The following is a 26620-nucleotide window of genomic DNA, read 5'->3' on the forward strand; positions in this document are numbered from 1 at the left end:
CTGGCGCAGGCGCAAGGGGAAGCTATATGAGCACGGCGCTGTGGTCGCAGGGCCTCCATTCCATTGCAGCAGGGGAACTTAATGTTAACGGTCACTCACTGACCAGAGTATGGCAGTCCCCCCCCTCTTGTGCGGTTTGTTACCTACATTCAGTTGCGGTTGAAAAACATAAAATGGGAAATTCCAGGCACAACAATTCCTGAGCTTCAGGCTGTGCACTGTTCTGTGCAGTGGGATGAGCATTTGCACTGTCTCGCTCCATGCCTCCTTGCACGTGGACCCTTCTTCTGGTCAGTGTCTCCACACCTGCGCTCCCCCCAGGTCATCACTGAGTAGTCATCATCCTGATCATCAGAGGATTGTCACCTCATTTCGTGTCAGTCTGCAAGCGCAGGTGTAGAGATAGCGGCAGTTCAGACATGACGAAGGGAAGTCCCGAAGTCATCCCTTTGTACGAAAGGTGAAAGTTTTCAACTCACGGAAAGAAACAGTCACATGTCGAGGTTGCTGGGATCTGTGCTAGGAGTGGGTCTTATGTCTGGAATTGCCTGATTTACAAATGAACTTTTGTTACAAGTATGTGTATATTGGGAAAACAGGGTTTGTCCAGGGTTCGGTGCTCTCCACGGTTGCAGGCGTCCACGGGGGTTGGGGACGTGACCCCATAGGTGAGGGGACTGTGGTCGTAGGGTGTGGGGACTTGACCTGGTTCGTGAGGCTGAGGACTGAGAATTCACCGAAGAACGAATCTGGGCAGGGCTCCAGCCTCAGCCGAAGGTGTGGCTCAGCCCACTGGGTGGTGGAGAAGGGGGCTGGTGTGGGTTGCTGGGCAGGCAGGGACAAGCCCTGCAGTGGGCTGGTGGGCACTGGAAGGACAGGTGTCGGGCTGCCCTCACCCAAAGGCCAGACTGAGTGGAAGGCCCTGCCTTGCAGGCGGCCTGGCCAGGTTGGCCAGGTGCTCTATGCTGGGCTGAGGCCTCCCCTCACTTTGTGGTGCTGGAGGGTCTTCCTGACAGGCTGCCAGCTCCTCCCAGTGAGGGTGCCTCTGCAGTCCAGCCTGGGCAGGCAGCCAGCCCCAGGGTCATCCTGGCCACCCTCCACTGGCTCGCAGGCTGCTGGCCTGTGGTGTGGAGTCACGTGTGGGGAGGAAGAAGTCAGTCCTTTTGTGTGCGTGGGGTTCCTACGGAGCTGCACCTTTGCTCGCGGGAGTTGTGAATTGATGAATTTGTTAGTGCTTCCAAAACAGAAAATTTTGGTAATGTGTGTGATTCACTTTTTTCTTAGAATTGCTTTTTAATTTAATAGTTAATTATTTTTCAGATGATAGAGTTAAAAGCCACTGATATTATAACGAAACAATAGTCTTGCCACCCCCTGATTTTTACTCTGCAGAGGACGCTGTTCTTAGTTCTGTTGGCTGTTTCTTTTGAGAATTTCCTGGATGTTACCACGCAGCGTAGTTTGTACAGCTGTTCCTTGAGCTTTCGGTTTTCGACCTGACTCTCTTCTGTGGAAAGCGGGGATGTGGCGCTTTTCTGTTCCTGTGCGCGTGCCCCAGGTGCCTCCTCCTGGTGCGGTTCCCGCAGTTTCAGTGCTCCTGCTGTGATGAGTTCATGGTCTCAGCCAGTCTGTGGGGTGGGTGATTGCATCTCATTTCTCTTACAACTTTGTATTTTTTCCTTGAATTAGTGACTATTTTTTTTATTTGCTTAGTTTTCTGTGTCCTTATCAATAATTCATCTCTGAAAGGAAGAAGCCCTCCCGGTGCAATCAGGCAATCTGTCAGTGCCAGTCTCCCTCCTCCTGGCAGCTCCCCATCTGGCCTGGGTGGCCGCCCCGCCCAGCCTGCCTGGACTCCGCGTCCTGGAGCAGCCCCGGCTCGGGCTGGGCTGGGGTCTGGTGGCCTGGGGTCCAGTCTCCATTCTCCTGCTCGTCTTACACAGCGTGTTCTGTGGTGGCTGCCTGGGATTAATTGACAGTTTGCTCGGTTACCAGTTTCCACGTTGGAAATATTTATACTTAGAATTTTGCAGGCATTGCTCCCTGGCTGTCTAGCTTTGCCCTCTCCTCTTTGGAAACCCCGGGCACCCTGGTTCCTGGTCTGTGTTTCTGGTTGCCTTTCTGTGTTCAGCTCACCCCTTACCAGTCATCCAGGTGCTGTTTCCTGAAGTGGTGTTTGTTCCGCTCGTCCCTGTCTGTCCATGTGGACTGGGCATGTGCACGTGTTCCCCTGCTGCTAGAGTGGGCTTCGGGGGGACAGAGAGAATTGGCCGTGTGCATGGCCCCGTGTTTGACCAGAAATCCCATGAATGCTTTTTATGAAGGTGCTCTTCACAAAACACATTCTTGAGTTGGTTTTCCAGAACAGTAAACCAGGTACAAAGTTAACCTTGTGTATTTGTTTCTCAGATAATTATTTTCCTTCTCATTATTTTCAAATGTCCTGTTAAAAGTTTTTGCCCCTACAATTCCTTTGGGTTTGAGGACTTCATTATGTTTCTGACTGAGGTAAGGGTGGACGTTACTGTTGAGGTGCCTGCTCCTTGTCATGCTGCGCCCGAGGGCTGTGGCGGGGAGACGGTTGGTGAGAGGAGGCGCTTGCACATTTCTGCGGGCGGGCTGCCATCGCCCCTGCACTGGGGAAAATGTGGCGTCTTGAGTCACTTTCCAAAGGCCACACCGTATAGTGAGTAAATAGCAAACACAGGCCTTGAGGCTGGTGTCTCTGATCAAGGTTTTCACTCTCCTTGCGCTCAGCTTCGTTCCCGGTCAGCCATGTGTCTGCATCTTCGAGCACAGAGGCAGAGAGGCAGCGGTGCCTGCCACGTGCCGCTGGTCTCTGGTGTTACCTGTCCGGTTGTACTTGTTATTTTTTCACCTGCAAATACATTGCTATGCACGTTTCCGGTATTTGAAAAACTTGGAAAAAAACCCATAACCTCAGTCCCTTTTTTATAGCTAACAAAATTAATGTTAATTTCTTGGTATGATACAAAACTCAGCTCATGTTCCTATTTCTCTGGCTGTCTCGCAGATGTGTGTCACAGAGGGCCCTGGCTGTTGTCTAGCAGCCTCGGGTTCCTAGACAGTCCGGTGTTGACCAGGCTGACGTCCCACTGTGGTCACTGAACTGACGTGGTCTAGGTTGGGAAAATGGGGCATCTGTGTCTGCAGCTTGTTGCTGTTACAGTCTGGATACCACGTCGTCCTGACCTTCCTTGTTAACGGTGAGACCTTCTCTTCACTCAGATGTCCTGCCTTACTCCATACGGGTCCTGCTGGAAGCTGCTGTGAGAAATTGTGACGGCTTTTTACTGAGGAGGGAGGATGTCATGAACATCCTGGACTGGAAGTGCAAGCAGAGCCACGTCGAAGTGCCCTTCTTCCCCGCCCGCGTCCTCCTCCAGGACTTCACGTGAGTGGGGCCACTTGCTTGCGGGCGCATTTTCAGAGCGTTCCCTTCTTTAAATCCCCTGGTGGTTGGCTCCATTGTGTTTCTTTCGTTTTGAAGATTAGTTTATACATTTAGAAAAAAGTTGCCCTTTCTAATGTGAAGCAGTTCTTTAAAATTAGGCCCTTGTTTCCTGTGCCTTTTATTTTTAACTACTTTTGTTTAACTGCATACTCATGTCCGCCTGGCTAACATGCTTTTTGGACTTGGACTCTAACTCGGCGGCCTGCCACCTCACCCTTTCCTCGCCAGGCCTCCTCTGTCACGGCGAATTGCGTTGTGGTCCCTGCTGATTGGAGGCAGAATCTAGCAGTGACTCCTGATGTCTTGTCATACGCAACCCAGCCCACCAGCATGCTCTGCAGGGCCTCCCTGTGCAGTGTGTCCCTGACACACACACCCCCCGCCTCCTGCCCCGATGGCTCCTCGTGCCCTTGTGCCCGCACGGCAGCCACTGGCCTGTCTTTACTGGCAGCCCTGCTCCCCCTCCCCCCCAATAGACCAGTTGACTTCCTCACCCTTAGAGTAAAATCCAAAGTCTTCTGAAGAGACTTGGCCTGACCTGGCTGTCGGGTGAGTCATGAGGAGAATTAAGCTGTAGCTGAGCTGAGGGGGGGGTGTGGGCGCCGGCCAGGCCGAGAGGAGCGTCTTCTCCACCCCCCCGACGGGGTCTGGTCTCTGTGCCCCTCCCCAAGTCTGCGTGCTGCATTCTGTAATCGCGGCTGCACCTCCCTGCACGGCCCCTGAGGGTGGCCCTGCCCATGCCCCCGGGTGTCCAGCGCAGGGGCGGCCTTTGGTGAACGCCTGTGATGGGGCTGGCTAGAGATGCTCATCCCTACAGTGGGTCACTCTGGAGTAGCCAGAAGGCACCAGATGAAAGGGGCTGGGGGCGGGATCGTGCGCCTGAAGGCAGGGGAAGGGCAGCCGCAGGCTGGTCCCCAGTTCTCTTCTGCCTCCGAGAGCCGCCTCCTGTGCTGCTTCTGGCACATCCGCTCCTGAGCACTCAAGTTCTCGGCTCATGTTCGCGTTTCCTTCTCGTTAAACCAGGTGCCCCTGACTGTGGGCTACAGGCACATTACCGAACATGGATGTAAAGTAAACAGATTCCTTTAAGTACAGGAATGGGTGGATGCCTCCTAGTGATTGTGAGCGTATGTAAAAGAACAGTGGGGCTGTGATTTGATCCTCTTCTCCTCCCCAGTGGGATACCAGCGATGGTGGATTTTGCTGCTATGAGGGAAGCGGTGAAGACTCTTGGAGGTGACCCTAAGACCGTCCACCCTGCCTGTCCGACAGACCTCCTGGTGGACCATTCTTTGCAGATCGACTTCAGTAAATGGTACTTTCACGTGTATTGTGACGCTGGTGATGCCTAGCCCACTGGCCGAGTGCGTGTGGGAAGGACGTGGGGGGAGTTCTGGCCAGGACCTTCCATTTACTGTGCACCGATAATGAAGAGGAAACTAGTAAAAGGTTTTGTATTGGTGTATTGTTTTTACTCAGTCTGAATTTGAAATTACATCACATTTGTGTATTTCTGCTGCCGTTGTTGATAGCCGCGTGCAGTGAGTCTAGAGCCTGCTCTTTGAGAGGGGCGCTCTGAGTGCCGTCCCTGTCCCCACTGCCCCAAAGAGTGTCGTGGCCCCCTCCGCCCCAGCCAGAGGGCCCTGAGCAGGTGGGGGCGACATCTCGTCAGTGGGCGGTGGAGCACTTGGAGCTCGTTGTCAGAGGCCCTGGGACCGTGGCTGGACCAGGGAGGACGCTGTGGGCGTCCTCCAGAGTCTGGGACCGAGGCTTCGTCAGCGTGTCACGAGTCGTCACGAGCCATGAGCTCCTTTGCTCTAGAGACTGGAACTGTGGGTTTCACCTGCTGTTCAGTTGTTCAGTGACATAGTCCGTTGTGGCACTTGCTCATGGTCTCTTGACTTCTTACAGAAGTGTGTGAAAATGACTTTTCTGGGCACTTAGAATTATATTTTCATCTCCGTAAGTTTAAAATCCCTGTTTGTTTTTTCAGGGGTGGGGGACCTGAGATTTGCTTTGAAACTGGAGTCACATGATGTGACAGCGTTCATTTGCCTGTAGAGAGCGCATTGCTGCTGTGCGGTTTTTGAAGAGTCCAGTTTCTGCCACATTTAACTGCTTTTGTCTCCTTTTTTCAAATGACAGTGCAATACAGAACGCTCCGAATCCTGGGGGCGGCGACCCGCAGCGAGCGGGGAAGCTCTCTCCCTTGAAAGCGCAGCCCAGGAAGCCGCCGTGCCGAGGCCAGGCCGCCTGCCGAGGCCCCTGCGACTCCGAGGAGCTGGGCTGCGGCTCGGGGAGGCCCTCTGCGCAGATCGAGAACACGCCCGCCCTGTGCCCTTTCCACCTGCAGCCAGTGCCTGAGTATGAGACCGTCTTTGTACTGCTCTGGTGTGCCTGGTGGCTTTCCAGTCGGGGAAGTGTGCCTGTTCCCTCCCCAACTCCTGTTGCTCCGCAGCCCTGCCGGATGTGCCGGGTGACGCACTGCCCTGTGTCTCCTTACATGTCACTCTGTGCCTCGGGACGAAAGCCGGAAGGTCTTCTGTGAACGATTGCGTTTTCATGGTGAATGTAGGCAGAAAAATGGTTTTGCATCTGGAACTGTGTGGATCTTTAGCTTAGTGAGCCCGTGCCACGCACGTGCTCCCTGCTCACTCGCCTTCTCGCGTGAAGCCCCTGTCGGTAGTTCTCTTGGTTTCCCTGCTCGGGGGCCGCCTCAGCGTCCACCCTGCACCGGAAGTCTGGGTTGGGAATACCCACCCCCCGAGGTTCTTGCCGTGCAGGGCCCTTCCGGGTGAGGGAGCCATGGGGAGCACAGCCTGCCTTGGAAAGCACCGGCCCCCAGGAGTCGGGGGCTGTCCTGACTGGGGGCTTTTCACCGCAGGAGGAAGGGTTCCTTGGGTTGAGCGTTTATGTGCTGTCTTGTCTCGTTCTGGAGGGTTACGTTGCTTATCGCAACGTATAGTTAAACACTAAACTTAGAGTGTTTAGACTGTCAGACTATTTTTTAAAAAGTTACTTAACCTTAGTGAAGTTGGAAGTGATCACACTGCAGATTCAGAAGAGCCGAGAACAACATCCACAGGCGCTCCACCCTGGGGGCTGGATGATAATACGAAATCATTTGGCCCCAACCTGGGTTTTCCCAGGTCTGTGTGGCTGTAGCATTTTTGCATGTTTCCATGGAGCCTGAGGTCGCGGTGACCTCGTGTTCCTCCCTCCTGGGAGTGAGGGTGCAGTGCCGTCTGCGGGCCCTTGGACGTCAAACCAGGGCGGTTTTACATGATCGCCGCTCCTCGCTGCGGCCGCGTCATCCTGACCGCCCCTGCGTGTTGGCGTCCGAGAAGACGATCCTGCCTTTTGATACAGACATCCATTTCCTGAGGAGGAGGATTTATTGATTCAAAACTCATTGGTTTATTTCAGTTGTCTTTTTCTGCCTGGCAGCGCGTGCAGGGCTAAGATGGTGTATCTTTGTTTCTAAAAACCTGAGTTGGTATAACACTGCGGTCAGTTCTGACGGCAGCAGCAGGTCACATGGCGTAGTGGCCCTTGGTGTGCTGTCCCACGTCCGCAAAGCGTTGGTTGCAGACCACCACAGGCCACGGGCAGAGGCGGAGGGTGTGCACGTGGCGCACAAACCCCTGCCTTGTCGGAAGCCAGGAGTGAGTGGGTGCAGGCTTGTCTGGCCGCAGGAACGAGGCCATAGGTGCTGCAGGCGCGTGGTGGGGCAGCCGGTCTTCCAAGAGCTATGTCCCCGAAGTCCTGAGAACCCCCGAGGTGTGCTGTGGCTGCAGGTGGCCGTTCAGCAATGATTTATTGATGTAATCTCAGCTTTAAAAAAACGTCAACAGTGGAAGCACTATAATTATCTGGACCCTGGAGGACATGTATAATTTAAGTTGTATTGACATTCAGTCAACACTTAATTGCCAGCTGAGCTGGCAGGTAAAATAAACAACTTAAAACTGTTAGTAATAATTGTTTAGAAACATTCATTAGATAAAAATAGCTCCCTGAAAGTGGGACTGTGTTTACAGTTGAGAGCTGTGGTGCTCTCTCATCTGCGTTAAGTAGTCCGTGTATTTACTTATAATCCATACAAAGCGCTACTTACAGGTAGAACAGGCCTTCCCTTTGGGGTGAGAGGAACACCAGATTTTGGCCGAAAGCTCTTTTTAAACTGTGAAGGGATGTCGCACATCTGTCGGTGCTCCCTGGTGACCCCAGCGTCCCAGGCACAAGGGCCACATGGGCGGTCGTGTTCGTCTGATGGTGGCGTCAACTTCCCTGCCCCTTTCTTGTAGTGGGAAGTCCAGCAGCGCTGACCATCTTAGTTTCAACACAGGTTAGCCAGGTCTCCGAGGCTCGCACGATGACACTCGGGGGTGACGAGCTCACAGCTGCACCTCCGTGTCCTGAGAAGTCCAGCGGTCACCGTCCCAGGGGTTGGAAGAGAGAGAGAGTGTGTGAGTGAGTGAGAGTGTGTGTGTGTAAGCGAAGACTCAGAAACAAGGCAGCCCTCTTCTGTAACGTATTTAATGAGCTCGTTCGTTCTCCTTTCAGACCCGAAACAGTGTTAAAAAATCAGGAGGTGGAATTTGGCAGAAATCGAGAGAGGCTTCAGTTTTTCAAGGTACAGATGGTTTGGGAGACATTTTCACGTTAACATTTTATAAAACATCGATAAATGTTTCACGGTGAACGTCAGGTATGGGGGGGGTCTGTATCTGAGACCAGTCGTTTCCGAGCACAGCAGGGCAGTGGACCCCTCTTGTTCTTCACAGACCCTTGTGGTGCCCCAGGGCACGAGAAAGCACAAGGACAGGCCCTGGTTCCAGGGAGCTGGGAGAGTTCCCCCTTCCCACCCCTGAATCCTGGGGACCCCATTGGAAACTACCATTTACCTGGATTCGTGGGACGTTCTGCTTTACTGACTTTGTTTTCACATAATGTACTAACACTTTGATTTGTTCGATTTATATAAAACCTAGTGGAGTTCCAGAGTGTTCCGGAACGTGGCCCTGATCCCTCCTGGCACTGGGATGCCTCACCAGGTCAACCTGGAGTCCTTGTCCCGAGTGGTTTCTGAGGAAGGCGGCCTCCTCTTCCCCGACAGCGTGGTGGGCACGGACTCCCACATGACCATGGTGAACGGCTTGGGGGTCCTGGGGTGGGGTAAGTACAGTGTGTGCATGTCCCTCCTGTGGGCAGGGGGTGTGAGGGACATTGTGACAGAAGAGACAGCAGGTCTCAGAGCCTGAGGCCTTTCCATCTGTAAGGCAGCGAAGGAAGTGACCTTAGCTCAGGTGTTTGTGGTCCGTGTGCTGTGGGCCTGAATGTGTGCGATTTACACAGTGCCTGTGCAGGTGACACGGTGACTCTCCATTGAAGTTCCTCCGTGGCCTCCCTAGCCAGCCCTTGTCATTAGTCCAGGCTCCTTTGTGTTTTACAGAGTGTCCTTCACGACCTGGCGCCTCTGGGACCGTCACAGACGGTCGTGTGCTTGTGCGCACGAGTGTTCTCAGTGTCGGCGCGGCCCAGGCTGCTGCGTGGGCAGGACGCGCTTCCTCCCTTCCAGGTGTTGTGGAGGCCGACTCTTTTCCTCTGTCTTCACCAGTGGGCTAAGCTTCCCGAGCTTGACCGGGACTGGGCTCTACTTCATTATCAGTGCCTGATGTAGCACAGCAGTGAACACTGGGTGTTCACTGAGCTTAACGTAAAGGCAAAGATCAGGGTGCTCAGCCATGAGAGTGGAGTCCATCTTCCGAGGAGACTCGGGGTCCTGTCTGCAGGAGTGGCAGTGAGGCAGCTGTGGGAGGAGGTCCTGGACAGCTGGACGTCTGCAGGCCGCCCTGGGCTGCTCTCGGGGGCCCCGTGCCAGTCACGCGCATCTGTCTTCCCGCAGGGGTCGGAGGCATTGAGACAGAAGCGGTCATGCTTGGGCTGCCTGTTTCTCTGACGCTGCCGGAGGTGGTTGGATGTGAGTTAACTGGCTCGTCAAACCCTTTTGTTACGTCCATAGATGTTGTCCTTGGCATTACAAAGGTACGTTCTGGTTGTGCCAGCCACGCAACTCAGTGCACATGTCTTTACGTGAGCAGGGGGCCCCTCCAAGCACCACGTAGTGATGATAGCGCACACCAGACGCTCACCCCCAGCAGACAGTTCTCGGCGTCACTGTCCCCTTGGCGTGCCAGCTCTTTGTTCCTCATCACAAGCCTAGAGGTTGGCACCGTTGTTGACGACCCGTTTCCCCGAGGTCTGAGAAACAGACCCAGGAAGGCTGAGGGAGGGACCAGAGAAAGGCCCAGGGGCTGAGCAGGAAGCAGTGCCCCGGTGCTAACCCAGGCAGCCGGGCGCTGCCCGCCTCCCACCTCTCCCACCTCAGTGGGCAGGTTCTGGGCTCCACGCACTGCAGGGAGAGTCTGGTCTCCTTTGTACCTGAGCGTGCCGCTTGCCCTTGGGGAGCCATTGTTCAGCGGGGGACGGCCGTCAGCAGCGGCCCTGTGGCAGCGGGATGGCGCCACACTGTTCCGCTGGTCGTTCAGCTCTGAGATGCTGGCCAGTGGGGACACATGCTCCAGGGATTCCCAGTTGGTGAGCGGCTGTCTGCAGCCCCCGCCTTCATTGCTGGTGCGCTCTGACTGCGCTTTCCTGACTGGGTCCCCGGCCCCTGGCGGGGTCGAGGGGGGTCCCACGGGGTCTGCATGTCGGGCTTTGTGGCGGACAGTGGTCTGAGGCCCTCAGGGTGCTCCGCGGGGAGAGGGGGTGGTGTTCTCCCTCTCAGCGTGGAATATTGATCCTCCCTCTCTGATCAGAGAAACATCTGACATCTTCCAGATGCGACTGATTGAGTGTGTGGGGCCAGAGATCAAGAAGTTAAATTGAGAATCAGAGTGCTTTTCCTAGAGGAAAAGGAGCGTCTCATTGTGTCTTTAGAGAAATCAATTCTTCCCTTCAGACATCCTGAAAATTAATGCTGCTTTTTAGACCCCTCAGGCTGCATTAAAAAAAAAGCTACATCTACTTTTGACATTTTGACATATTGATACAAAAATTAAATTTATTATACATGCTTATTGGAGATTCTATTTGCTTGAGGTCCTGCTCTATTCATGGTCCTTTGGGTTCATCACGTGTTTTTCCAAACGTGTGTTGTGGCACCTTGTTAATGTGAAAACAGCAGCTTGGCATATGTAATACGTTTCATGTTCATTTTAAAAGAAATAACCATGAACATAAAGAGACGGCCTTCTGGTAAAAAAAAAAGAGTGTGGGTTCAGTGGTCTACAGCTCCGCTTCCACTCGTAGGTGCCGGCTGTTCACTCTGGGCCCTGCCACGGGCCGGCCCTGCACTGCGAGCAAGGGGGGCGGCTGTTTCGGCCGCTTGGTGACTAAGAATGACTTTAGAAGGAGTTCAGTTTGAGGCCACATGTTAAATTGCGTCAACCTGTAATTTACCTGTAATTAGCACTGCTACAAATATTTGGACCAGTAGTTGGATTTGCAGAAGTTTCATAGCCGGTGTGCAGTTATTTATATATGTGGTTTGATCAGTGTGTTCACACTTCATTAAACCGTCCAAGGTGCGCTCCATGCTGGAAGCACCGTTACTGTGTGTTTGGCTGAGGGGAGGGGCTGTGGGTGAGCAGGCGCACCGTGGAGTCTGCTGGGCCCCACCTCAGCAAGCGCATCCTGTCCCGACTCCCAGCCGCTGCGGGCGTCCACGCCCCTCTGGGCGCTGACTGACCGTGGCACTGGGCCTCCCTCCTCACTGGCTGTGGCCCTGAAACACCTGCAGCCCCGAGGGAGCTGGCCGCTGGCCGCCGGCCCTCTGCTGCACTGTCGCAGCCCTGGGCGTGGCCCCCGGAGAGGCCCCTGCAGCGAGGTGCTAACCCTGTGTGTGCCTCTGTGTCCCCGTATGCAGCACCTTCGGCAGGCGGGCGTGGCCGGCAAGTTTGTGGAGTTCTTTGGAAGTGGCGTTTCCCAGCTCTCTGTGGTGGACCGGACAACGATAGCAAACATGTGTCCAGAGTACGGTGCTCTCCTCAGCTTTTTCCCTGTCGACAATGTGACATTGAAGCATTTAGAACATGCAGGTGAGCAGATAAATCGTAGGGATAGGTACGTTCTGTTTCCAGTGTGCTGTCTGGTGTTCATGAAATTCTCTTATTTTGGAGCAGCGGCTTTCAGATGTACTGTCGCAGGTGGCTTTAGATGGTGTCATGCCCTCAAACCCTACTCTGCTTGGACCCACTTACAAGATGTTTAAAGGAATTACTCAAACCACTGGTCTTCACCCCACCCTGCTCAGGGACCGGGGGTGCGGAGTGGGCAGGCGCTTTAATGTCCATGGTGTGACCCCCCACATCCAGGAGCGGTGGGGCCTCCTGGGGGAAGAGGCCGAGAGCCAGCACTCTGTTGGAGGGTTTTGTGGAGGGCGGCGCACGGTCACGTGCTCCAGACCTCCCTGTGGCCCGAGTGACTAGGGGCCATGCCCCCCTTCCATCGACCGTGCGATCTAAGGCAGAAACCGCCTGGAGAACGAGACCGTGTTCGTGTTGCAGAAGGCCCGTGTGGGGAAAGCAGGGCCTCCTTTTGTTTGCTGCGTTTCCCATTCTCAGGAGGTCATTGCTCTCATCAGAGGTGCACTTGGGGGTGGCTGTCCCTGTGGTTTCTCCGTGCCATCTGAGAGCCCTGTGTGCCAGCCAGTGACTTCGGTGCTCAGGTGCCCCCTCCTTTGGGAGGAGTGCTGCCGTCCGCATGAGGAGCTCCCTCGGCTTGAGGGCTGTGTGGCTGGGGCGAGCCTGGAAAGCACGGCCCACCCCATCCTTGACTCCCCACCAGGCCCTGCACAGTCTCCCATGTGTTACAGGGTGGGGGGGCTCCCACGTTGCCACCCGAGGTCATTCAGCTTCCGGAAGATCTTTCTGCTCTGTGAAAAACTGTCCGTGAGTTCCATGCCCTTTACTCCTTCATTCTATCAGTGTTGCTCAGGGAAGTGGTGAGTGTGCCCTTGGTGCTGGGTAGTGATTGGGGTCAGCGTCATCACTGGTTTTCCCTGTGTGGACAGTGTTTCTGTGTGAGCTTCACAGAACTGGCTTAGTGTTAGTGATCTTGTCTGTGATTTGTTAACTTTTAAAGAGGGAGCTGCTGCCCTGGCTGGTGTGGCTCAGTGGATTGGGCGCGGGCCTGTGAAGCAAAGTGTCACGGTTCGATTCCCAGTCAGGGCACATGCCTGGGTTGCAGGCCGGTTCCTAGTGGGGAACGCATGGGAGGCAGCCACACGTTGATGTTTTTCTCCCTCTCTCTTTTCCTCCTCCTCTTTCTGAAAATAAATAAATAAAATATTTTTTTTAAAAAGAGGGAGCTGCTATGTACATAGAGTAGTTTTTCATGAAGGGTGAAATTTTTACTACTCTTAAGAATGGTATCAAGTACTAATTTGGAAAGAAATGGATTCTCACTAGTTACTAATTTGTAATATTTGTTTTTTGCTCATCTTTGGAATTCAATACCCTTATCCCAAAAGATTTCAGAATTCCTCACCGGATTTTTATTGTATATCTTTTTATTTTTAGGTTTTGACAAAGCCAAACTCAAATCAATGGAAACATACCTTAAAGCTGTGAAGTTGTTTCGAAGTGACCAGAATAATTCAGGAGAACCCGAATACTCCCAGGTGTGTACACAGTGACCTACCTACTACTGGGGGTGAATTCTGCAGCCTGACCATGGGCCTCTCAGTCCTAGCTCTGGGATTTGTCAGCTGTCTGACTTTGGGCACATTACTTAGCCTTTCAGCCTCCGTTTCCTCATCTCTGAAATACGAAGATGACAGCCACCACAGAGGATTGTTGGGCGATTGAGTGCAAGTGTATTAGGACAGTTTTGGGCAGGCAGTGAGAGCTCAGTAATGAGAGCTGCAGTTGTTACGGTTTTTAACAGCTGCTGTTCGTGACCCTTTGATTTCATGCATCGTTTTGCGTAGATTTTTGTTACAGCGAAGCAGACAGGCAAGAAAGGTTCATTTACTAAGCCCACTTGCCCTGTCACGTGGCGGCGTGGAGGGCAGGCGTGCGGCCCTGTGGCACTAAGTATGCAGCCGGCACAGGCCTCCTCTGTGTGGTCGGCAGGCGCCGCCGGGATGGTGCTGACGCCCGTGGGGCGGGACAGCAGGGCGGGAGGCTTTGTGTAGCCGGCACAGCAGGGTGTGCGGAGGTCTGCGGGCTTGTCCACTGGTCCCCTGTCTGCAGGGTCTCAAATCTTTGTCTTCGGTGCGTGTGTCTCAGCATTAAAACAGGTTGCATTCGAACACATAGATATACTCGTTCTGCCTCAGGAAGTAGTGCTTGAATTGGAGTCTATCCTTGCAGACCCGACTGTGTTTTCTTCCCCCTTTCTCTCATTTCCTAGGTGATCCAGATCAACCTGAACTCAATCGTTGCATCCGTCAGTGGCCCCAAGAGACCGCAGGACAGAGTCGCTGTGACAGAGATGAAGAGTGATTTCCGGGCTTGTTTAAGTGAGAAGGTGGGTGCCCTCTCACGATCTCGGTGCGCACCCTGGGGGTCACCTGAGCACCAGCCTCTCCTGGCTGAGGTGTGGCCCCCCCGGGGGTGAGCTTGTCCCCAGGTCCATGCTGAGCATCGGAAGTTGATCGTGTTTATTTAAAGTACAGGGTGAGTGAGTGACTCTCGAGTGCTGCGTAGCAGCACGCAGCTGCAGCTCTCACGTTGGCCGTGCTGACACCGTCACAGGAGTTTCTGTGGGGCAGTGGTGCCGGATCGGCAGGTCTCCGCTTCTCCGTCTCCTGGCACATAGAGTGAACACTGAAATTCTGCAGCACACTGGAAATACATTTTTTGCTGATCTGACAAAAAGGGGTCATTTTGATTCATTCACACAGGACAGCTATTGTGTTGGCTATTGTCCTGTGTGTGGGTGCCAGTCTCCGGGAAAGCGGGGGGGGGGGGGAGGCTGACCAGGTAGTTGGACCCCTGCGCACAGCGGGAGAAGGCGCCGCTCTCAGCTTTCCTAACCTCCCGGGCGGGAAGGGAAGCACTGCCGGCGTGGCTTCACACTTGTCACTGCTTCTGTTCTGAGAACTGGCGCTGGCTTTCTCTACAGTGTTTGCTTGTATAGTATCTATCCTTACTATGGGAAATGTGAGGTTTGCACGGTAATAGTGTAGTGAATTCCCATGTGCCTTGCTTCAACAATCGCCAACGCTATCGACTTCTCTCCCGCGTCATCATTTGGACGCATGTCTTCAGGGCCATTGTTAATAACAGGTTTGCTGGACCTCTTGAGAATGATGTGACTGGAAATGAGTAGAGAACCACAGAGCAGGTGAGAGCTGGGCCCAGTGTGCTTGGCTGGCTCTCGGTAGGCAGAGCTGCGGAGGCCGGCAGACCCCTCCCGGGACTGCACGTTCAGGCTTTGGCGGGGCCCTGGCTGCTGACTGGCACGGGCCTGCAGCCTCTCACACGGCAGTGATCTGCAGTGCTTTCTACCAGGCGTCCTTCCTGTTGGTCACTTTTTCTCCACGTGTGCAGAAGGCTCAGTTTATGTTTTTGTGTGCATTTCCGTAGGTTGGGTTCAAAGGCTTCCAGATCTCGGCTGAAAGGCAGAACGATGCCGTCATGCTCCACTATGAAGGCACTGACTACCGGCTGTCACACGGGTCCGTGGTCATCGCAGCCGTCACCAGCTGCACCAATAACTGCAACCCATCTGTCATGCTCGCTGCAGGTGGGTGGTGCATGTTGTCGTGTCTGTGTTTGACACCGAGGACTTTCTGCGATGGTAATCAGGCCTGAAGGAGTGTAAGTTAGGTTCATTATCCATCATTTTATGGCACAGAATATGTGTTATTATAGTATGTCTATTAGTTTCAGGTCACATCTGCTTGTTAACAGAGCAGAATGTTAATTAGCAGGTCTCCTGATAAGGTGCTAGGAGTTTCCCAGGCTGCGCCGGGGCCTGTGTGAGTGGGCGCAGAGGGAGGACCACAGCAGGCCTGCCCCTGCCGCGGCCTCGCTGCTGTGTGCACGGAGCTGCCGTGCAGGTGCGTGCTGGGCTGTGGGCTCTGCCTGAACGTGCCGTGTGGAGGCTGCTGGACCTGCTGCGGGTCTTTCTGTTAATGAAGCAAATCAAAAATGGACAAAATGACAGCAAAACTATGAATTGGGACTTGGACCCTAAGATGGATTGGAGAGCCAGCTGTTCGATGAACCCTTTCTTGCTTCCTCCTGTAACATGAGGGAGAGACACCACCGTGATCATTGTCATTTGTTTCCTGTGCAGGCCTTTTGGCTAAAAAAGCCGTTGAAGCCGGTCTGCGTGTTAAGCCGTATATAAGAACCAGTCTGTCGCCAGGCAGCGGGATGGTTACGCATTACCTCGGTTCCAGCGGGGTGCTGCCGTACCTGAGCAAGCTCGGGTAAGTGACGGTCACTGCCCCTCATGCTGGTCCTGGGGCTCAGTGGGGAGCGAAGCCCCTTGTCAGGACCTGCCCTGTGTGGAGAGACGGTGGAGAAGAGTGTGCCCGGTTCTGCGGTTGCCTTGCTGTTCCGAGGCCATGTCCTCAGCAAACACAGTGCAGGCACGTTCAGTGTGGAGCGCGGTGTGTTGGCCAGAGCAGGAGGTGTGATCTCCAGTTTCGGGGAGGAAGGCCCCGCAGACGGGCACAGCCAGGGAACAGGGGCGGACAGTGCAAGCAGTGGAGCCAAGGGGCCCGTATTTGTCCTGAGTGATTCCGGAAGGTGATGAAATTTCACCACTTGTGTTATTGACTGAGTAACTCGTCTTCACGGGAGTTTTACGAGATTAGTCAGTGTATTAAGCATACATCTGAGTTTTAGAGAAAACTGCATTCACAATTCTTACGTACTCCCGACAGTCATTGATGCCAGCCGTGTTTTTGGTATGTGCCTCCAGGCACACTAGCTCACGTAAACCATCAGTTCCTTTACGAGCCTGGTCAATTGTGTTTGTTTCTTTGGGTTTAGAAGAGTAACAGAAGGTGATTTTGTGGATTATGTGTGTAACTGTAGTTATGTTGCGTTGGAATCTCTGTCAGGGACTGTCCTCAGCTCGCTGGTGGAGAGGCGGGAACTTGCAGACCCCACAGTCACGGGGCCCCTTTCGGGCCTTGTGGGAGCGAAGCAGGTCCTCCGGGCACTTGGCAGTTTCAGCCCCCGTGGAAGGAAGTGCAGCATCAGTTTCTTCGGTGGTCGTGTGCTAGTTGTAGTGAGGCGTCTCTGAGGAGTCTCCTTGTGTAGCATGGTAGGCAGAGTCTGCCTCAGGTGTGGTTCAGTGCCCCTCGGGGGCAGCCGCTGGAACCTGAGCCCTTCAGAGGCTGGCGTGCAGGCGGCGGCATGCCCGAGGGGCGGTCCGACGCTGGGACCTGACGGAGGAGGTCTGCCTGTCCTGGCCCCATCGGGCAGTCTGATTGCACGGGGGTGGGGTCGGGAGATTCGATCTGCCCTTTCCGGACGTGGGCTGTGCTGTGCTGTCCAGTCCAGTGACGTCTGTTTCTGACACGCAGGTTTGAGATCGTTGGCTACGGCTGCTCCACGTGCGTGGGGAACACAGCGCCCTTGTCAGAAGCCGTTCTGAACGCCGTGAAACAGGTGCGTGCGTGGCACAGGGAGGCTCCCTGTGCGCTCTCTGAATGGCACTTCACTGTTCAGTGACAGAGCACATGTGTCGGTGTGTCCCTGCTTCCGTAGTCCCTGCCCCTCTTGGGAAGAGGAACCCCGTCAGTCTCAAGGTGATCAGGAGAGTTGTTTTTAGGCTCTCGAAATAATTCTTAAAAAACATAGGCAGTTATTGTAGCTTACTTTCAGAATTAATAGTGTAGGCCTCAGAATTGGTAGTAGGCTTTTTGGTTCTTTTGCTGTGAGAAATGTAATGTCTCAGCAAATAGTGTCTGATTCAAATAGTGTCTTCTGTTGAATTGAATATATTTGTGTGTATTCTTTTTTTCAGGGTGACTTGGTCACTTGTGGCGTCTTATCTGGAAACAGGAACTTTGAAGGTCGTCTCTGTGATTGTGTCCGTGCCAACTACCTTGCCTCGCCGCCCCTGGTGGTAGCCTACGCCGTAGCCGGCACTGTGGACATCGATTTCCAGACGGAGCCTCTAGGTAGCGTCTCCCTCGCACGTGCGCTTGCCCACCTGCACACAGGCGTGGTGTTTGTGACACGGCTGTCGTGTTTGAAAGGCTTCTTAGACCACTGTTCTCTGAATTGTTTCAGGAAGCTGTACCCTAGAGCAGGTCACTGATTTTTGTGTCATCAGAAGAATATAGAATGCACAAGTAACGAGTTCTTCCGGCTGCTTAAGCCTGGAGCACTCTGTAGTTAAATAGTTTTCTTGGCTTCTTTGAAAATGTGAATATCATGAGGGAGGTACCCTTTATACTAAGTCTTCCTATTTAACCTTTTTAACCAGGCACCGACCCCACCGGCAAGAATATTTACCTGCGTGACGTTTGGCCCAGTCGAGAAGAGGTCCATCAGATAGAGGAAGAGCAGGTCATATTGTCCCTGTTTAAAGCATTAAAAGAGAAAATGGAGGTCAGAGTCTCATTGGTTTCTTAAATACTTCAGTAAAGTGGCGGTGTTTGGTTTCTTAAATAGTTCATTGAAGTGGCGGTGTTTGGTTCCTACGTCTTGCATTCTGAGTGGAGTGCAAATACAAGTTGTATGGTTTTGAACACATGGTTCTGAAGGGGTAACGGTCGTCTAATATCTGAGAGGAGAGCTCAGCGTTCTGGGGTCGGCTTGGTTAGTACTCACTGGAAAGGCGCAGCAAGCACTTGTGTCGGCCATCGCAACCACAGGTGCGCTTCGGAGAAACCGCCCTTGTCACTCTCGTTTGAGTGGTGCCGAAATCGAAGGAGCGAGAACAAACAGGGAGATACCCTTCCCACCCCATCCCTGGCCATCTGCTTCTCTCTCTCAGAGGTGGCCAATGACGTCACTTTATTAAGTGCATTCCAGATAGATGAGGGCGAAGAGCATTTCCTTAACAGATATTTAAGGCCCTGGCTGGTGTGGCTCAGTGGGTTGAGCGCTGGCCCGTGAACCAAATGGTCGCTGGTTGGATTCCCAGTCAGGGCACATGCCTGGGTTTTGGGCCAGGTTCCCATTGGCGGGGGGTGTGAGAGGCAGCCGCACACTGATCATTTTCTCCTTCCCTTCCCTTCACTCTAAAAATAAGTAAAATCTTTAAGACAAAAATTACGGAGCACCTAGTATGTGTTTGTCACATCTGTGGACAAAACACAGAATTCTCTTGGGGAGAGGCAGACAGTGACCAGACAGAATGATAAATATTATTATTATTATATATAATAATACAGTATATTAAGTAGTGGTACATGCCATGGAAGAATAGAGACTAGGGTAAAGAGAACCAGTTGTGTAGAATCGGGGGAGTAATTTTCAGTTTTATATGGTATGGTTACAAACGTGGCCCTTGAGCCGGGCTTGAAGAAGGCGAACAGGTCAGTCCCACCTGGCCCAGGCAGCAGGAGTCGAGGCTGCAGGAGGGACCCCCAGTGAGGGCTGTGCGGCTACTGCCCAGGAGGCAGGAATGGCTGCAGGAAATGATGTCAGCGAAGGGGGGACCAGGGCTGAGAGGGAACCTTGGGCCATTATAAACATGTAGGCCTTGTTGGAGTGAGAAGGGGAGCCGTGAGAAGGCCTTGCACAGAGAAGTGTCCGGAAAGGGTTGCAACACACACCGCCTGTCTGTGTGTGGTGTGTGCTGGGCGGAGACAGTAGGGGGCGGTGGCGGTGCGGGGCTCCACGGTGGCAAAGGCAGGGCCCTCGGGTGCAGAGCAGCGGGGACGTGGGACAGACGCACTGGACGGACGGACTGGAGAAGCAGAGGCTTTCCTCCCTTGTCCTCTTCCTAGAGATGGACACGCCCCCGGCACACCTGCTCGCTCTCTGGCAACATGTCTGAGTCTTTATAAATTCTCTAGTGGTTTTTTTTTTAATGTATTCTGTAAAGTTTTTTTGCTTAGTGCATACTGATACTTAACTTCCAGGGTCCCTGCGTATGCGTCGTGCTGGCATCTGACGAGCAGACCCGCTCCTCCTCAGAGCGCCACAATCCTCAGAGCGCCCTGCCTTTCTCGTCTTAGGAAGCGGACGAGGCCTCCTTCTCCACTCTAACCGAGTGCTGTTTTATTCCTGTGATTGTTTCCATACACCTCCTGACTCATTGTATCTTTCTTGTGGTTCTTTCCCAACCAAAATGACACAGATGGGAGATAAACGGTGGAATTCCTTAGAAGCCCCAGATTCAGTCTTGTTTCCGTGGGACTCAAAGTCGACCTACATCAGATGTCCCTCATTTTTCGATAAGCTAGTAAGTTCGGTTTTACTGCTGTGCTTGGTAGAAGCTGTTCTGAACTAATCTCCCGGGAGTTCACTGCCTTTGCCTTCCTTTAACCTTTCAGACCAAAGAGCCAGTAGCCCCGCCGCCCATCGAAAATGCCCACGTGCTGCTGCACCTGGGAGACGCGGTCACCACCGACCACATCTCACCCGCGGGCAGCATCTCCAGGAGCAGCGCGGCCGCCAAGTACCTGACGAACAGAGGGTGCGTTTGGGCACGGGGTCCTTCCTCCTTCCTCTCGTGTCTGTGTCCCACGAGTGTGCGCTGTCCTGGGTGGCAACACCGATGGCTTGCGCAGGACCTGCAGCCCCCGTTGTCCCTGTCTTTGCTTGTAGCTTTAGAGGCTGAAATCCTGTTGTACAGAGAGCCCTTGCCGTCTAAGTAGGTTACTGATCGAAACGGTTTTCTTTCTGCTGCTACTTTGTTGAAAAGTCAGCTTGGTTTGACCTACCAAATAAAGGCTGATGGTTTGGTTCTAACCACCTTCCTGTTGTTGTGGTGTGAAATTTAAATGTGTTTTGTGGACTATAAAGTGTACATCCATGAGACTAGGCTTGACCGGTATCAAATCAAAAGACATTTTATCAGGTCACCACATCTGATACCTGGTTCCTAAGAATATGGGGGACAAAACAGCATGTGAAACGACAGCACGGAGATGGGTCAGAACAGCGCAGGTGCGATGAAGTGCGAGCCGGGACAGCGAGGTTCACGCAGCCGTTGAAAGAGACTTGAGAACAACCGGATGAGTTTATGGTCCATGTTCGGGTCCTGATTTGAGCACATCAACATCAGAAAGGCATTTGGGTGCTGACTGGCTGCCTGATACTAAGAAATTGTGATTTCTGGTTTGCTTTCTTAAGATAGCATTTTAGGAGGTTACCTCTTTTAGAGAAACACGCTGACGTGCATGCAGTTAAAGTGTGGTGTCCATGCCCTCTCTGTCCTGGGAGCACGGCCCCGCCGGCCCCCCCGTGCTGGTCACCTTCGTGACTCTCTGCTGAGCCCTTCCCTCTGCAGCTCCCTTCTGCCTCTGCGACTCTCTAAGTGGAGTTCCTCTGACTGTGGGGAAAAGCTGCATCTCAGGTTGCTTGAAGTAGTCTGGTGGGTGACGGTACACGCGACGGCGTTGGTGACGTGGCATTCGTGATGTGGCCACGCAGGCTGGCGCAAGGCCCCAGGTGCACACTTGCTCTGTGCTCCCCGTTGTGCTGCACTGGTGAGGGGGTGCAGAAGGTGTTCTGACGAGTTTCCCAAGTCGTCAGCGAGTGGAGGTTTCCTGCCCAAAGTGAAAACTGGCTTTCTCAACTCTCTCACAGCCTTACCCCTCGTGAATTCAACTCTTACGGAGCCCGGAGAGGCAACGATGCTGTGATGACCAGAGGCACATTCGCAAACATCAAGCTTTTTAATAAGTTTATTGGAAAACCAGCTCCCAAAACAATTCATTTTCCGTCGGGACAGACGGTAAGGACGCACGTGAAGTTTTTAAATGAGTGCTAACTGAATCAGAATTTCTGCTGACGGTTTTTGTGTTTGTTCAAATCTACAGCTGGATGTGTTTGAGGCTGCAGAGCTGTACCAGAAAGAACGCATCCCACTGATTATTTTAGCAGGAAAGAAATACGGGTCAGGAAATTCCAGAGACTGGGCTGCCAAAGGACCGTATCTGCTGGTACTGACTCTTAAATCTTATCTTCTTAAAATTCAAAGTTTTAAATATTTGTCAGGAACATCCTACCAAAGTGTATTTTACTCATTTGGGGTTTTATGCTTATTTAGAACTCTAAATACCTGCAGGTTTTAAAAAGTGACCGTACATATTTTGTGCTGACCCAGTTCCATTGATGCTCTGAATTTGATTGCTCTGCACCAGTCTTCCTGACTTCAAGACACCCATGTGGTAGAGGAAAAGGAGATTCTGTCTTAAACTAGTACTTTTTGATAATAATTTGTACCCACTGGTAGTTTTACTTGCCCCTTTTCATTTCATTTTCTTGGGTTTGCTCAGCGAACGGACTCAGAGGTTTGGGCCGAGTTCTACTTGTTTCCTTCCAGACGGGAGACGGTGCCCGGCTCCCTGCCTGGAAGCCAGGCCTCCTGAGAACGCCCCACTGGCGGGACCGTCTGGGGCAGGTCTCCGGTCAGCTGGGACTCTGAGGGCCCCCCCTGGCCTTGGGGGAGCGAGGGGCTGACAGGCACAGCCCCACCGCTGTCACTTTGCACACACTTCGTTCTTGATCTGATCTGCGGCTCCTGAAGGTGCGAACAGTCGGAGGAGCTGTAGGGAGAAGCCAGACTCACTGGTCTCTGCGACACTGAGCACTAGCATTAGGAACGTTGACTACAGCTGTGGGTTTTCTTTTCTCTGAAATTCTTTGTTTTTTACATTCTCGGCTTTGCTCACGTGTCTGGTGACCTTTGTTAATCCAGTCGCATGTTAACCCGTCGGGAGGGCTCAGTGGGGGCTGGGCCTGGCCGGCCTGCTGGCCTGCCTCGCCGGAGACGGCCGCGCAGGGAGCCGCGTTCTTCACGGGCTCATGTGTCCGAGTCTGCACGTGTCCTCTGAGCCCTCCGATCTTCCAGGGACTGAGACTGACTGGTTCAGGACGCAGGCATCAGCACTGCCCTTGTTTCCCAAGGTGTCCTCCCCCCAGCCTTCTCCCCCCAGCCACCTGGCTGCCCAGTGTCCCCGCTCCGGAACGCCCACTCTCACCGGGCAGGTGGCACTCCCTGGGGGCGACAGTCCGTTCTTGGTGTTTAGAAACCCTAACTCTTTCTGTGCATATAGTTCAGGCGTGTGTGTGGTGCATGCACAGGTTTGATTTGGAAATTTTGGGTGAGCCATGAAGAAGATGGGATTGGGAGACATGCCTGGAAAAGGCTGCTGGAGGGGGGGGTTGGGCAGGAATTCGTTTCAGTTGAGAAACGTGGATCCAGCGCCTGTAGCTCATTTTTCCCAGAGAATGAGCATCCACCCTCCGCACTAGGCCCAGCCGGAACAGTTACTGCTGTTTCCAGACTCCGGCCACGGCCCCAGGCCCCCGCCTCGTGTGTCAGTTCCTTGTTTCAGGAGGACGCAGACCTGCTTGGTGTCAGTCTCTGACTTCAGGTCCTTGTTCCGTAGTTGAAGCACTGTCTCCTGCCCCACACGTCACAGGTTCACCCATTCCAGCCCTTTGTTTCTTTGGGGTCCTCCCTTCTCTGTTCCTTTGGTCTAGTGGCATTTCGAGAGGGCATGCTGACGTTACGTCTGCCTCATTAAACAGAAACCCTGAGTCGTCTCTGGGGTCCTGGCAGCCGCCTGTTGGCAGAGCTCTCAGTGTGTGGGGGGGCGCTGGCAGGGCTGAGCCCTGCAGGGCTGGGGGCCGTGAGGGCAGCTGCTTGAAATGCAGAAAAGTGTATGAGAGGCTTCCGTGAGTGCTGTGATGCAGCATCAGCCTTTGGTGGGGAGCGTTAGGTTGAAAGTTTCTATAGAAAGGCCAAAAGTAAATTTTATTCCTTTACAGTGCTCAGTAAATCAACTTTCCGAGATGATTGAAGGAAATAAACTCACATTTGTTACAGGGTGTGAAAGCTGTGTTGGCTGAAAGTTACGAAAAAATTCACAAAGATCACCTGATCGGAATTGGCATAGCTCCACTGCAGTTCCTCCCGGGAGAAAACGCGGATTCCCTGGGCCTGTCTGGCAGAGAGACGTTTTCTTTGGCGTTTCCGGAAGAGCTGTCTCCCAGCGCCATGTTGAATGTGAAGGTATCTGAGTGATTCTTAGATACGCTATTGATTGTATGCTGTGTGTACGAATGGATGAGGTGACTGACCACAGGGACTGACATGCATGCTGACACCAGCCGGGACCTAAACGAGTGTGCGATGACCGTGTTCCCTGTTGATAGTCCTTGGGGCCAAGGTGAGAGGCGGTAGGCACTCGGTCCAGAAGAAGCAGCCCTGGGCCCTTGCGGTCACCTTGCTGCTAGCCCTCTGTTCCGATTGGGCTGGGACCCAGGCGTGGGGGCAGGCAGAGGTGAGCTCCCCGGGTTGGAGCAGCACAAACTTCACAGCTTGGGCACGAGGAAGAGGGCGGCAGGCGCTCTGTGCTTGAGTGTTGAATGTGAAATGGACGTGAGTAGTGCGTCCGCCTCTCCTGGTTGCCGAGGCAGACTCTCTGTGATCTGACTTAATGTGCTGGGCGGTACAGTGCTCACCATTTAGAATCTGGGATGAAAATATCTTTGCCTTCTGAGCAGTGAGGCCCATGGCTGGGTCTCTTGGGGTCTGCAGTCAGGAGAAGGCTTCCCAGACAGAACCTGTGGCAGGGACAGTCTTTGCCTGTGAGGATAAGCGGTCTTAACTACTAAGTGGCCCTTGGAAGGTTTTACCACTCAGGAGATGTTGTTTGTTTGCAGACGAGCACTGGAAAAACATTCAGCGTGATTGCTTCATTCGAAAATGATGTGGAAGTAACATTATACAAACATGGAGGACTGTTAAATTTTGTGGCACGGAAATTCTCATAGTACCTAATCACCATGGAGACCTTTCCAGACTGGCACCTGCAAACCAGGCCATTTGTGCTGGACCCAGGAGTCTTCCCCACGGAGCTGCTGACAGTCCTGGACACTCCCCTTCCCTCATCCCTGGATGTAATTGATTATGAATCACATCGTGACAGAAATGAAATCTTCTTGATTTTAAATAATATACGAATGGTGCTATTAACATTGCTACAACCGACGTGTGAAGTGTGTTGTGGAAGAGACTGGTAAGTGTGAGGGGTGTTTATCAGACTGTTTTGTACATAAAGGCAGAATTTGAGCTTGTGTTGAAGATTCTTATATGAGTTACCTTCCTGAAGCTGTTTTAGTTTCGCATCTAGGAAACTGTGCACAACTGTTTGTTGGTTTAAGACTAGGAAATTAAAACACAAGAGGCCAGATTCGGCTCTGACGCTGCGGAGGTCGGAACCTGACTTGTAAGTGGACTTCCTGAGATGTTAGTTCCTTTTCAGACTCGTGCTGATGTAGTTGGCTTTGTTAGTTTGTGACAGAAGCCGGGGTGCCCTCAGTCCCCGTCTCACTGCAAGGGGTGGAGCCCGCCCCAGACACGGCCCCGGGGCGGTCCAGCCAGGTTGCCGCCCCGCAGGAGCCCGGCCCTGTCAGGGCAGCTCCACACAGGTCGCGTGGCAGCCCTGCTGCGTTGGCGGCCCCGGGTGGCTCGGCTGCTGGCTGCAGAGACCTCTGGCCGGACTCAGCTGGCATCATCTTAATTGAATTAGATTATTTTGTTCACTTTATGTGCTACTGTCACTTCCTGTGGCCTAATATTTTAGGTGTCATTAACCAAAATTTCCCCTGCATTTGGAGCCGGAAAAGAAAAATCAGTGGGTGAAGACCACTGAGATCTTCGCGCATAATCAGTCACACAGTCTATTCACAGTATTCTGCAAACATGTCCTTAGACAATTACATGGGCTAGAGTTGGACAGTTTCCCTTTATTTAAATTTTATATAAATACTTTCTGTGGTACTTTTGAATCACATTGTGCTCTTGATTTTTATTCTGTGTATTTGTCAGTGCATGTGTTCTTAATTTACATGAAGACATGAGTTAGAGGTGGAGAATTTCCAAATTGAATTCCCGGGATGTGCTTTGAAGAAATGATTTTTCCAGGGTGGGGGCATCTGTATTATTTTTAAGCATCTTATACTATACAGCCTGTGGGCAGCGGCACAGGTGTCCTCAAAAGATACTGGTCCAGGAGATGAAGGTGATAAACAAGCTATGAATTAAACACTGAAATTTCCAGCCTGCCCATCCCAGCAATAGGACAAGCAAATCTTGTCCTTCAAGGACAGACCGAGGGTCTCGTAGTCTGTTGCTCACATACAGTGAACCAAAAGGCTGGCAAGCGTGGTTATCAGTGGGGAGGGGAATCGTGGGTGTGTGTCCCCGTGTGCGCCCTATAACCGTGTTTGCAAACACGTGGCATCTTTTGGTTTTTGTTGTTTTACTTATCTCCTGTGTTAACTGTATCTGGGTAATGTTGTGTATAAGGAAAACAACAACAGACATTGTGGGAAGGAAGTCCACTGGCCCCGTGAGGAAGGAAAACAAGGGCTGTCCCATTAAAGCACGTGGCGCTGCACCCGTGCCCTGCCCCCCCCGCCCCCCGCCCCCACCAGGTTTCTTGCTTTCGGGTTCCATGACTCCTACAGAATGAAATAAGTGAGGATGGCATCCAGCCACCAGGTGGCCATTATTTTTACCTATAAAGTTCTCAGGCTGACAGTTGTTGTTGTTCCTTGTTTTATCTCCAGACGTCCAGGGTGGCATCTGAATGAGGGTATCACGGTCCCTTTAGCCAGATCACTCTGTGATTCCCTGGTGCCCACAGGCCAGTGGTACCACAGTGGGGACTTCACTGAGAACCAGTCACAGTCACTTACACACACGGCCAGTGTCGTGTGCGTCGCCCTCTCAGTGGTGAGGAGAAGGGTGGGGAGAAAGGAACTGACATTTTCCTGTGGTTGAATTACACGACACCTCTGTTTTGCTCTGCGGTTTAGGAGAAGGTGGTTAGTTTGATTTGGAGTGAGAAGAAAGGGGGAGGAGATGGACTTGGGCTTTTCAGTGGCCTTCTCTGGAAGCGCGACAGTGCCGACATTTCTGTCAACGCTACACGTGACAGCGTGTCCATGAAACTGTGTATCCCACTTAAGTAAC

General features: G+C 52.9%; 1 protein-coding gene across 1 annotated transcript in view; it reads left to right on the forward strand.

The window, feature by feature from the left end:
- The window catches only part of IREB2 (iron responsive element binding protein 2), a 32362-nt gene extending 5742 nt beyond the window's left edge, over positions 1–26620 (forward strand). Inside the window, exons 3-22 of the mRNA XM_037053446.1 lie at positions 3250–3415; positions 4653–4790; positions 5621–5839; positions 8042–8111; positions 8470–8653; positions 9384–9523; positions 11406–11577; positions 13060–13160; positions 13895–14011; positions 15073–15232; positions 15788–15923; positions 17031–17115; positions 17474–17630; positions 17939–18063; positions 19763–19867; positions 19959–20101; positions 21217–21364; positions 21450–21572; positions 23465–23650; positions 24304–26620. Coding sequence (XP_036909341.1) covers positions 3250–3415; positions 4653–4790; positions 5621–5839; positions 8042–8111; positions 8470–8653; positions 9384–9523; positions 11406–11577; positions 13060–13160; positions 13895–14011; positions 15073–15232; positions 15788–15923; positions 17031–17115; positions 17474–17630; positions 17939–18063; positions 19763–19867; positions 19959–20101; positions 21217–21364; positions 21450–21572; positions 23465–23650; positions 24304–24414 — 2786 coding nt within the window. The 3' untranslated portion in view covers positions 24415–26620. The remainder of the gene's footprint in view (positions 1–3249; positions 3416–4652; positions 4791–5620; positions 5840–8041; positions 8112–8469; positions 8654–9383; positions 9524–11405; positions 11578–13059; positions 13161–13894; positions 14012–15072; positions 15233–15787; positions 15924–17030; positions 17116–17473; positions 17631–17938; positions 18064–19762; positions 19868–19958; positions 20102–21216; positions 21365–21449; positions 21573–23464; positions 23651–24303) is intronic.

The sequence above is a fragment of the Sturnira hondurensis genome, unplaced genomic scaffold (assembly GCF_014824575.4).
Source record: "Sturnira hondurensis isolate 20B ecotype Veracruz unplaced genomic scaffold, ASM1482457v3 Scaffold0007865, whole genome shotgun sequence".
Lineage (NCBI taxonomy): Eukaryota > Metazoa > Chordata > Mammalia > Chiroptera > Phyllostomidae > Sturnira > Sturnira hondurensis.